The sequence below is a fragment of the Eurypyga helias genome, unplaced genomic scaffold (assembly GCF_000690775.1).
Source record: "Eurypyga helias isolate BGI_N326 unplaced genomic scaffold, ASM69077v1 scaffold12395, whole genome shotgun sequence".
Classification (NCBI taxonomy): Eukaryota; Metazoa; Chordata; class Aves; order Eurypygiformes; family Eurypygidae; genus Eurypyga; species Eurypyga helias.
The window spans coordinates 19,048-30,140 of NW_010253452.1; the positions used below are offsets into that span (position 1 = coordinate 19,048).

At 49.9% G+C, this 11,093-nt stretch overlaps 1 protein-coding gene across 1 annotated transcript in view; it reads left to right on the plus strand.

Moving 5' to 3' along the window:
• Positions 1-11,069, plus strand: part of CD81 (CD81 molecule) — a gene marked incomplete at its 5' end in the record, with an annotated part of 20,034 nt that extends 8,965 nt beyond the window's left edge. Inside the window, 6 exons of the mRNA XM_010152685.1 lie at positions 3,081-3,178; positions 6,102-6,176; positions 8,824-8,931; positions 9,826-9,927; positions 10,236-10,325; positions 11,007-11,069. Of these exons, the coding sequence (XP_010150987.1) occupies positions 3,081-3,178; positions 6,102-6,176; positions 8,824-8,931; positions 9,826-9,927; positions 10,236-10,325; positions 11,007-11,069 (536 nt within the window). The remainder of the gene's footprint in view (positions 1-3,080; positions 3,179-6,101; positions 6,177-8,823; positions 8,932-9,825; positions 9,928-10,235; positions 10,326-11,006) is intronic.
• Positions 11,070-11,093: the final 24 nt, after the last annotated feature.

An 11,093-nucleotide genomic window follows, 5' to 3' on the forward strand; every position in this document is an offset into this window, starting at 1 on the left:
CTGCACAAATCCCAGCAAGAAGCAAGTACAGACACCTCCGGAAGACTTCTGTAAAATGGCAAAAGTCTCTCTTTCCTCTTAGTTTCTTCCCTCTGTTGATGTTCTCACTGGGCTTTTATCTCCTCGTTTTCAGAGCAAAACTTTCCCAGCCGCCAGTGGCTCTTATGTTTTCTTGATGATCTCAGTATAAGAAAGACTTTTTTTCAGTGAGAACCATCATTCACTGGAACAACCTCCCCAGGGCTGCGGTAGAGTCCCCATCACTGGACATTTTCAAGATATAATTAGCCAGGGTGCTACACAGTCTCATCTAGGGTCCCTTTCTCACTAAAGGTTGGACCACATGATCTTTTGAGGTCTCTTCCAACCTCGGCTGCTCTATGATTCTGTAATCTCCTTCTGCCTTCAGTGTTTATTTTGAAGAACTTGACAATAAAATCTTCTGTCCATCTGTGGGAGTGACCCTGGTTGCAGGGGTCCATGCAGCATCATGCTGCTTGGTCTCCAAATGCCCTACAACTGCTTGTTACCCTTCTGCTGGGGTGCTTAGCATGAATGGTGACTTCTCAGATGCTGAAATGACTTTGTCTTCTCTCTGTTGACCTAATCTGAGGAGAAGTCAGAAGCTTCTCCACTCAGGGATGAGCGAAGTTGCTTTTCCCAGAGGGAACTGTGATGAAGAGTCTCCAGTGGAGCCACCCAAGTCTCTAAGATGGAAAAACCTGATGCAGTTGGAAAACCTAAACCAGCAGGATCACTGGTACAAGCTGGAGCAGTGAAGTCTGCTTTTTAGCCGTTAGCAAATTGTGGTAACAGTAACCAGACCTGTGGGGTTTTGTTTGTGGTAGGTGTTTTGGTTTGTTTTTCTTTTTTTTTTGAGAGAGAGAGAGCACTACTGATAAGTTTTTCTTCTTTAAACAGCAGTTATGTAGCATCCAAAAATCTCCATCAGCTTCTCTGGAACTTGGCAGGCATCCAGCAGACAGCCTTCATTTTACAGGATGCATTCATGCCTTCCCATCACCCCTAGCCTCTTTGGGCCTTCTTTTCCTCACACACCCCAGCCCGCTGCTCGCCACGCTGGCTCTCTGCCCGGCTGCCATTGCCGGTCCTTCCACCCCACGTCATCTCCAACCGTTGGGATAAAATCACTTAATTCCACTGCAGACGGGCCCACAAAACTTTAACTGCTGGTCTGTCCTTTCCAATAAACTCCCCTGAGGGGGTTGTTTTGTGTGGTTTTCCCCTCTCTTCGCACCTTGAAGCAAGGAGATGGCCCATCCCCTCTTGGGGAGCTTCAACAACCCAGCTGCACGTTGGGGCGCTGCTGAAGCCCCTTCCAACGCGCATCAGGAGGTGCGACTTGCGCTTTTCCTCCTCGCCGTGAGGATCTTGGTGTCACCGGCCATGGATCCCATCACGTTTGGAGAAGAGGGGCTTCCTGTGGGGTCAGCGTGCTCCATTGTGCCGGCGCTTCCCCTGCAGCTGGCTTCCTCCCTCCTGCGGAGCCTAAATATAGTGGGAGGCATTGTGCGAGCGCGGTGCCGGTGAGAAACCGCTCCGGGGCTGTTGGGGCGGTGTTTCCCTTGCCGCCTCTCACCGAGTTGGCCCTTGCATCGGCGCTTGCGTTGCTTGGGTACTGGTAACTTTTGTTTTGAAGAGGTGAAAAAGCGGGAGCCAAAGTGGACCCTTTCCCAGTTCTGACATGTCCATAAGGGGGAGTCAACAAATTATTATGTATCTGTTTTTTTAGTGAGGGTTTGCCTTGGCTTAGCTCTGCTCTCAGTGCATGCCCTTTCAACTTTGCACTTTAATTATCACAAGATCATTTAAAAGCTACAAAGATAAGAAAAACCTTAAATGTGACGGGCACATGCAAGCTCTGTCTGTACTTTAGTGCTGTTCATAAAGGAGAGATGACAGACTGATTAGTAGCTATAAATACGTTTTGACTCATAGTACAAGAAAACATTTAATTGAAGGGACGTGTCTCCCAAGCACTAGCAAGATGCATTGTATTGCTTTTACCTCTGGGATGCCCCATGTACGTTTATTCTCATCCTGATTATTTTTTTTTTCCACTGACAGTTAAATATGGTGACTGCACTCTTGCCCCATTTCTAATTATTTCTCTGATTGTTTTTGGCATGTGTCGAATTGTTTTTCGAAGGAAAGTAGGATTCACTTACAAAGTAGTAGAACCACAATACTTAAGAATATTAGTTAATCAAAAATGCACTAAATAATATGGGATGCATCAGGAGAATCTCTGTTTGGAAAAACACAAGCGACGTTTTTGTACCCGAGATGGTTGCATTTGGCTGGGTCTCACCAGTCTCATGGTTGGTGAGACCGTGGTGATTACTCGTGGCAGCAGATCTGAGCCTTGAGCTAACCTCGTGTTTCCTGGATGAATAAACTTTCATTCCTCCTTTTTCTGACCCCCTCAATGCCTGTCTTCCAAGCTTTGAACTAGTTACAGAGTAAGTTGACTCTGCAAATTTAGTAAGATGAAGTAAAAAATTTCTTCTTCTCTGTAGAAGAAGCTAAAAAAACCAAAACCCAGATTATATTAAAGTAGATGCTTAAGCAGTGCTTTTCCCTCAGTTTTGTGGCTCATCTGTCTTTAAAATGTTAGTTGGATAAATACCTGTATGATATTTAATATAAATAAACCATATGCCTTACTGCTTATTTTAAAAGATCTGCTAACTAACAATTTTCATCTCCCCTAGTTAAATATTTAAAACAGTACATATGCCATGGGAACTCCCGTACTGCAGCTTTGAGGATGCTGTAAAGCCTTTGTCCTGCCTACTGCTGCTCGAGCTCTCTGCGTTTCCTCTGATTTGGGGAGTGATGGGGTTTTTAAGTTTCGGTGTCAGCAGCTTCAGACACTGAGATCTGACTCGTGTATGTTGTGTTGTTATATCTGCCGCCACCTCTGCTCGTACCTTGTCAGCCTTAGGTCTGCACGCCCCTAATGAGCTGCCCCCCATGAGCCAGGTTGCCCGGCCAGGCTGGGGTGCTGCCGTGTGAAGCTCTGCAGTAACACCTTTGCCTCTCGCTCTCCCTTGCAGGAATCTACATCCTGATCGCGGTCGGAGCCGTCATGATGTTCGTGGGGTTCCTGGGATGCTACGGCGCTATTCAGGAGTCTCAGTGCCTTCTGGGAACGGTAAGAAGCGCCCAGCTTTGGGTGTCCCTTGGCAGCGTGGTGTCCCTGCCGTGTGGCACACACAGTTGCTGGAGAGAGGGCTGGGAGGATGTATGAGCACGGAGTTGGGAACGGGCTGCCCTCTGCAAGGACCTGGCCAAGGGCACCTCTGCCCAACGTGCTGGAGCTCTGGCTGGGCTCTCGCGCACGCTGCAAGCTCCCGCTCGTGCCCGGCTGCAGGACAGAGGCTGCAGCCAGAACCACAGCAGAAGAGGTGTGAACAGCGGAGTTCTTGGAGATTCATTTTGCCTGTTACATTCGAACGTTCACACCACCCCCTTCCCCGATGCTTTTTTCCACACCATGATCTGGCTGCCTTACCAAGCACCCACTAAACGCTCTTTCTTACTTCATGACCCCTACAGCTTCCCCTTTCACTCCATGTCGAGGCTGCCTGTAGCGATTCCAGTTCTTTTAAGGAATCATGTACTATTTTTATCTCTTTAGACAAGGAAACAGCAAAGATTTCCCACAATGTCTTAGTGGGGACATCTAGGTGCATCCTGGAAAATCCATTATGGAAGTGTTACAGGCGTCCTTGATGTGAGGCAGCAGCTCAGGATTCCTGGCACGGGATGAGCTTAATTGTATAAACTGTAGCCACACACCAAAAGCCTTTGCCTTGGGGGTAAGGGAGGCCCATTTATTTAATGTAAGTTTTCACATGTGGTTCAGCTTTAAACTCAATGGAAAAAAAGAAAAAAACACAATTGGAGGGGTAAAACATTAAAAAAATATATTTAAAAGAAATTTTAAAAAAATTGAAGGGACTTTTCAGCACTTGGCTTCCTTGGGCTGGAAGATTCTTGGTGGCGGTGTTGTGACCCATGGGCATGAATTCAGCTGGGACAGAGGGAAACGGAGCTGCTTTCCCTTGCTCTCACAGATGGCTTCACCCCTACTCGCTTCTGCTTCCCGGTAAGAAGGGGGTGCTTCTCAGCAGCTTTTGTAGAGCACTTCTGACCGTCGGTGGATGAGAGCTGCTGTAGGAGTTTGAGGGCATTATCACTGCTGCTGGGAGCAGGAGCAGCCGGTGCACAAATCCGACGGGTTGTTGTAGCTTTGGATTTTTTTTTTTGTGTTAGCACAAGCAATTACAGAACCTGAATTACCCCCAACTCCCTCTGGAAGTTGGAAAGAGGATTAGACGTGCAGATGGTACAACGTACCTGAGGCTCGACAGGGAAACCGGCTGCTTTGGCTGAAACAGCTTTAGCCGCTGTGCACTGCCCGTGTTTGTTCACACCTCGGCTTGCCAAGAGAAGGCTGGAGACTCCTCGCGATGACGCTTTTTGCTGGCCAAGGCTCCCACAGTGCTCCAAGGACATTTCCAGGCAGTGTCCTTAGAGTGTTGCTGGGAAGCAGCCCCTCTCCCCTCTCCTGCAGCCAGCTGATGGAGTGACTCCAGGCTTATTGCGAAAGTGGAAAGTACCAGGAAACTCCACACTACGTAAAATCCAGTGCCAAAGGCAGCATGGAAGCTGAGTGGTGAGGAAGACCCAAGGAAGGCAGGAGAGAGACGCTTGGCATGGAGCAGGCACAGGTCCCCAGGAAGGGCCAAGAACACCACCATGTTCCCATCACGTCAAGTTGCATCTCTGATAATTTGCAGCCAGCTTGCAGAACTGAGTCTGCAGGAGGTTTCACCCCCAGATCTGGGATAAACGAGCCATCCTTTGCTTCAGGGTAACCACTGCAAGAGTGAGCCCTAGTGCTTAACCAGAGAATTACAGTGGCCTCATGCCCACGATTTAGGGTGATGTGATTCCTTGGTGGGGGGGATGTGGGACCCAGTCCCCTGAAGATGTTCCTGGAGAACCATGGATAGAGAGGTGTTTAAATAGCAATTGGCTGTTCTGGACAAGGATGTTGGAAGTCCTTTCCTGCTGTCAAGTCAATAGTCCTGTTTCCATTTTGCTGATAACCCTTTGCTGTTGCACGTGAGAGACGGGTCATAGCATTGTTCTGGAAACTCCTGTTTCCTCTGATGAAGAAAATACCTTGAATGTGTCTGGAACAGAGACTGCCCAGGAGCCAGGGCTATTGTCCTGCTCTGCACTTGATTTTATGTCTTCCCCAGACTGCATTCACCTCTCTTGCTTCTTCCATGGCAACTCTCTCAGTTTGGGCCTTTTCTCTGGAAGAAGTCGCTGAGGGTGATGTTGCAGAGATGTTGGCTGTGTGTGGAGCACGCCTGTCCATACCTTCCTGCTTGACTCTGATGTACGAGCTTTATGACTTCCCATTCCCAAGCTAACAGACCAACTGTCACATGTCCCCGGGATCTGAACAAGAAGATGGAGGAAGGCTTTGGGGGGATGGCAGAGCGGAGTGCTGGAATTGGCACGGCCAGGGTGGGACTGTGGGAAAACATCAGTGTTGATATTTATGCAAAAAACTGCAGTAGCGTTGCAGGTCTGTGGATGCCAAGAGAGATGCCCATAAATCACACCCTGACGCCCCGCAGCTCCTCAGCAGCTTGAAATGTGCTTTTAACCCTGCACTGGCAATTCCATCCTCAGAGCATCTGTGGCAGAGCAAGAAGCTTGCCTGCATGGTCCTGCGGGTTTATGTAGAGAAGCAATGTGTCTTGTGGTGCTCAGGGCATCCTCGTCTCTGCCAGCCCATGTGTGGGAAGGCCTCTGCTAATTCCCACTCAGGCATCCGGGTGGGAAGTCTGGACGTGGGGTGGCATACGATGAGTTACAGGAAAATGTGTTTGGGCTAAGTGCATGTGTTGAGAGAGAAAATGGTTTGAAGCCAGGTGACACCTTGCTCTCATGTCCATCAGTAGAAGTGCTGCTCCACACCTCTACCCACCTAATTGCTTCTTTAGCTTGTACCCAGATGTGTAAAGTGTCCCTCTCTTGGTTTGTCTTTGCAGTTCTTCACTTGCCTGGTGATCCTGTTTGCCTGTGAAGTTGCAGCTGGAATTTGGGGATTTGTCAACAAAGACCAAGTAAGGCGACTCCAAAACTTGTGTTGGTGGGACTGGGAGGTTGGGGCAGAACCACAGCAGATCCTGGCATGAGATGTTTTCTTTATGAGCTGCTCCCAGACTGAGTCACAGGAGCTGGGATTAGTTGTGTGACCTGGGCAGGTCACCTAACTCCTCTTGGCCAGGCTGATGAACTTTAAATGTGAGCAGTTGATGGTAGCAGCTGCCCCTTATGGTATACAGTGCAATGTCTGGAATAAAAATAGCCCTGTCTCGCTTGGGTCTCCTCCTTGCTGCCACACTGTCCATCACAGCGTGAGCTGGAGTCATGGAGGAAAGCCATCCGCACATCCTAGGTGCCAAAGAGCGATCCCAGCCTTGTGGCCCCAAAGGGAGGGAATACCGCATGGGGAGAGCTTGCATCTGCATTAATGGGATTGCGTGATGCTTCCTGCTCTTTGCCAGTATCATATAACCCTCTTCAGGCTGTTCGTCTGCCAGGACTGAGCTTGCTGCTGATCAGTATGCTATGCACACGCGAGGGGCAGGTTATGTCTGTCCCAGACACCCTGATAGGCACTGCTTGGATGGGGCCCCTCTGGCTGAAGGGGGTTAGCTGTAGGGTAGGACTGAAAATTGCAGCATTTCACTTTCCATTTCTGCTCCCCTTCCCATTGCTGTGGTCACGTGTGCAGAGTTTGGTCTCCAAGAGCAAAGCTATCGGTGAACGGGAACCGTGACCACGCTGCAGCGAGCTGGGTGGATCTCTGGAGGAGAGAAGGGCTGTGCTCAAAGCCAAGGTTGGACTCTGGCAGCATAGGAAATGTGTTTGCTTTACTAAGAGCCATGAGCCAGCTGTGTAAGTAGGTTGTGGCTGCTCGGCTGTCACATGCCTGTGGGCCACAGACGACCAGCTCGACAGCGAATGGGAACACCTGTGTAGTCATTCACTGGAGAGCGCGTGACTTCACCGGAATGAACTCTTCCATGGCCAAACATGTTATTAGGCAGGCAGGATGAGGTTTCCTAGCAACTTTGGTGAGTTAATTAACCTCTGTGGAGGGGCTGTGCCTCCTGCAGATGTTAATTTGTGAATCCTGAAGAGTCCAAGATGTGCGACTGAACCACTGACAGGAAAAAAAAAAAAAGTGAAGCCTGAGTAAGGAGGGATCCAATGGCTGTTTGTTTTCCACGCTGGGAAGGCAGTTGGCCATTCAGAGCATGAAGCCGAGAAATTTAGGATTTGCCAATGCAGGAACAATGATCTCAGCCCCTAAAATTAATTTTGCAGTTTAAAATGAACGGTGGCAGTCTGTCAGCCTCAGCTGCTTTTGCAGCCTTGATGAGGAATGGGCTGTTTGGAAGTACCCACTCACAAAGCAGGCGGCTTGCTTCCCCCCGCCTCGGCTGGGGGCATCTCAGGACAGCACGGGCTGGGAGGGAAGCACTGAATGATCCCAGCCACCGAGAGCTGCTCCCAGCAAAGACACCATTCTACCTGGGTTTGCAGCCCTCTGGGGGGACAGTCATCTCCTATCATGTCTGTCCCTCCGCCTGCCTTCTTGAAGATGCTTTACATACAGGATGGGGAGGCAAGAAGTAGGAATTATTTCTTTTTTTCCCATGTACCAGAATCAAATGGTTTGATCAGGGAATATCACCCTCCAAAACAAACTTTTTTTAAGCAGTGACAGGGTAATGCTGGCATAATTGATGGAAACCACGCTCCTCCTTGCTGCAGTTTCTTTCTTTGTGCACTAATCCAGCCTGCACTGCCAGGAGCAGATGTTCTGGGAAGCCTTTTCCTTTTTGTACTTGCTTGTATTTTTTTTTTCTTTTGCTTCTCTCTATGTCCTCCTTTCATCTGTCTCTCCCAAATTATTGGAGATTGTTAGAGGAGAAGCCACAAGGCCAGTTTCCCTGAAAATGAGGGGGTTTTATATTGTGGAGCAGACCCCCATGGGTGGCTGTAGTTTACCAGCTCAGGTGGCAGGGCTGGAGTACAGATGAGACTTGTCATATAACCATTTACGGGATGGGGGTGCCCAGTTCCAGGTAGGGACCCAGCCAGAGACTGACATCCATCTAAGCTTCCTGACCCAAATGAGCCACCTCATTGGGCTTTAGTGTGCAATCTCTCCCAAATTCCCACCATCCCCTCCGAGCCAGACAGTAAGTCGAGGTGCTCATGCCTGCAGATGGCGAGGCTTGCATACCCCACCTCCCAGCTTCCCCAGCGTGTCCTGCCTCTGCAGCCTCGGTGGGAAACATGTTGCCCGCTCGCTTTGTCTCCGTGTGTCGGGTGGCTCAGAACAAGCTGTTTCTGCATTCCTGAGCCCAACAGCAAATCCACACAGGCTGGAGGCTCTCTCAGGTCTTGTGGTTCACCCTTGGAGCACTTGGATAGCGTTGGCTGGCACCTGCTGGCTGGTGGATGAGGATTGTAATGTTTGCTGCTCTTCACATGCTGCTGCTGGAGGGACTTGAGCCCTACAAAAGACAGGTCTTCTTCCACACACCCATGCAAATAAACGGAGCCCAGATCTATGTAAAAACTGCTCATCTACCTGCAAGTGCCATTAGAGGGAACCTGTCCCCTTCAGGCACATCTGCTGGAAAGGTTTCCTCCTTCTCTGGCTGAAAAGGAGTTTTTTCCCTTCTTTCCTAGATAGCCAAAGATGTGAAGCAGTTTTACGATCAGGCGTTTCAACAAGCGCTCATGGCAGATTTGGATACGAACAACGGGAAAGCTGTAGTGAAGACCTTCCATGAAACGGTAAGATGCCAACAGTCTTGCTGCACGCTCTGCCCGGGCTACGTGCGGCTGGCCAGAGCAACCGCAGATGGGTAGGACCCCGCGTGCTGCCAGTCACACCCGGTTCACTGCTGCATGCGGTTCGTCAGTGGGTAAGTGGTGAGGAGCAACTCGCCTTGCACAAAGGCTGATCTGCCCCACGGAGGCAGGGACAGCAAGTTGAACTACAAGTCCTCAGGCAGGGAATGAAGGCGACGCTGGATTTTTTTTGATGCTTACGAGCAAACTGGATCAAATGTGGGGTTTTGCTGCCTACTTTCCAAGCTCTGCAGAAATCTCCTCTCCACAGGAGTTTCTTGCAGCCAGAGTAAATAAGAATGTGTGAGGAAGGAGAATTAAAATTGGGGTCAGGAAAATGAATGGGAAAAGCAGGGTCTAAACCAGATGATGACAGGTCTTAGCCTGTCATGTTTGCTTCTTACATGTTAAGAAAGAGTTGCACCCTCTTCAGTATTCTGTCCTTTGTGCTGTGCTGGGAAGTCTGGCCCCAAATCTAATTAAGTTGCTTTTCATTTACCTCAGCACCCCTGATGAAGTAAAATTCAGTTGAAGAAAAATGTTGCTCTGAGGAACTAATCCCAATACTTCCTCTGCTCAGCAGAGAGAGCTGGGTTCACCCTCCTCCAGGATATCCATGCCAGACTTGTCTGAGATTTATTGTAGGAAGCAGCTGCATTGCATGGAAAGAAAAAAATTGAATTTGGAGAGTTATTGTTTCCTTTGTTTCCTGCTCCAAGATGCCTCCTCGATCTTGGGTGGCTTCAAGGATGTTTAATGGTGAAGAGAGCATTGCATGAGTGTTTGCTGTCTGGTAAGCCTGGTTGGTTTTGTTTGTTTTTCCCTCTCTCCATGTAGCTGGACTGCTGTGGTCCTGATAATGTAATAGGAGCTGTCACTCCCCTGTGGAGAGATGACCTCTGCCCAAAGAAGGATTCCTTCATGAAAAATCTTATTGAGGTAGGCATGGCTGCTACTCATCCAGTGTGGCTCCTGTGAGGAAACTCATATGCCAGGGAAGTTTGGGAATTTATTGGGAATTAGATAATGGGTAAAGATCTCATTTATTTGGAGATTGTGTTGAGGGATGTTGGAGGTTCCCATTGGTGTGTCCTTTGCTGGTGGTCCTTGAGGGGGCTGGCAGGCATGGAGGGGGGAATTCTGGTGGGAAGTCCTAGAGCCAGGGACCAGGGGTAAGCAGACCTGACTTGTTGGGTGTTGGGCGAGGGGAAATCAGGCTCTCTGACTGGTGTGCTTCTCTGTTTCAGTCCTCGAACTGCCACAAAAAAATTGACGAGCTGTTCTCCGGGAAGCTGTACCTGATCGGTATCGCTGCCATCGTGGTCGCTGTGATCATGGTAAGTGTGACTCTGCAGCGCCCTGCTATTGTGGGATGGGAAAAAGCCACCTTGGGGTGCTCCAGTCCTGTTCCAGCTGGACTGGATCCATCTCTCTCCTCTGAATGCCCCTGCACCTCAGTGTGCAGCACGAGCCCTCTACATCCCAGCTGCTCTGGGATGTGGTAAGACTGAAGGCTTCCATACTCCCCCGTGGGAGGTCAGGATGTTAGGGCAGGGACCTGACAAGCACAATAGAGCAGGAGCACGTGCAACCCCATCAAGGGCAGAGAACCACTGAGCCTCCTTGCTGCCTCCAAAACCAGTGGTTTCTCAGGCCACTGTATTTTGTCAAAGGGGTCTGCAGTGGGAAGGGATTTGCTTTCTTTTCCACGGTGGGTTTGCTCCCCAGTGAGCAGTGGGTGGCGTGGACTGGTAACCCAACGCCTGCGCGAAGGCTGGGCTGTAATGCCGAGAGACCCTGAAGTATTTGCTGCGTAGCTGGCAGCTGGGAGGCTCACAACATACCACCGCTGCTGCCAGCGAGAGGGGAGAGCATCATCTTATCTCGAATTGGCCAACTCCAAACAAAAAGAGCAGTAAAGACGTAGCATCTCTGCCCGTATCTCTGGCGTGGGAGTGGGGGACCTCGAGATGGGGGGAGCTCCCAGGCCTCACCGGTGCCCCTGTGTCTCCCAACAGATCTTCGAAATGATCCTGAGCATGGTTCTGTGCTGTGGCATAAGGAACAGCTCCGTCTACTGAGCCGTGAGAGCCGGGGAGGGAAAG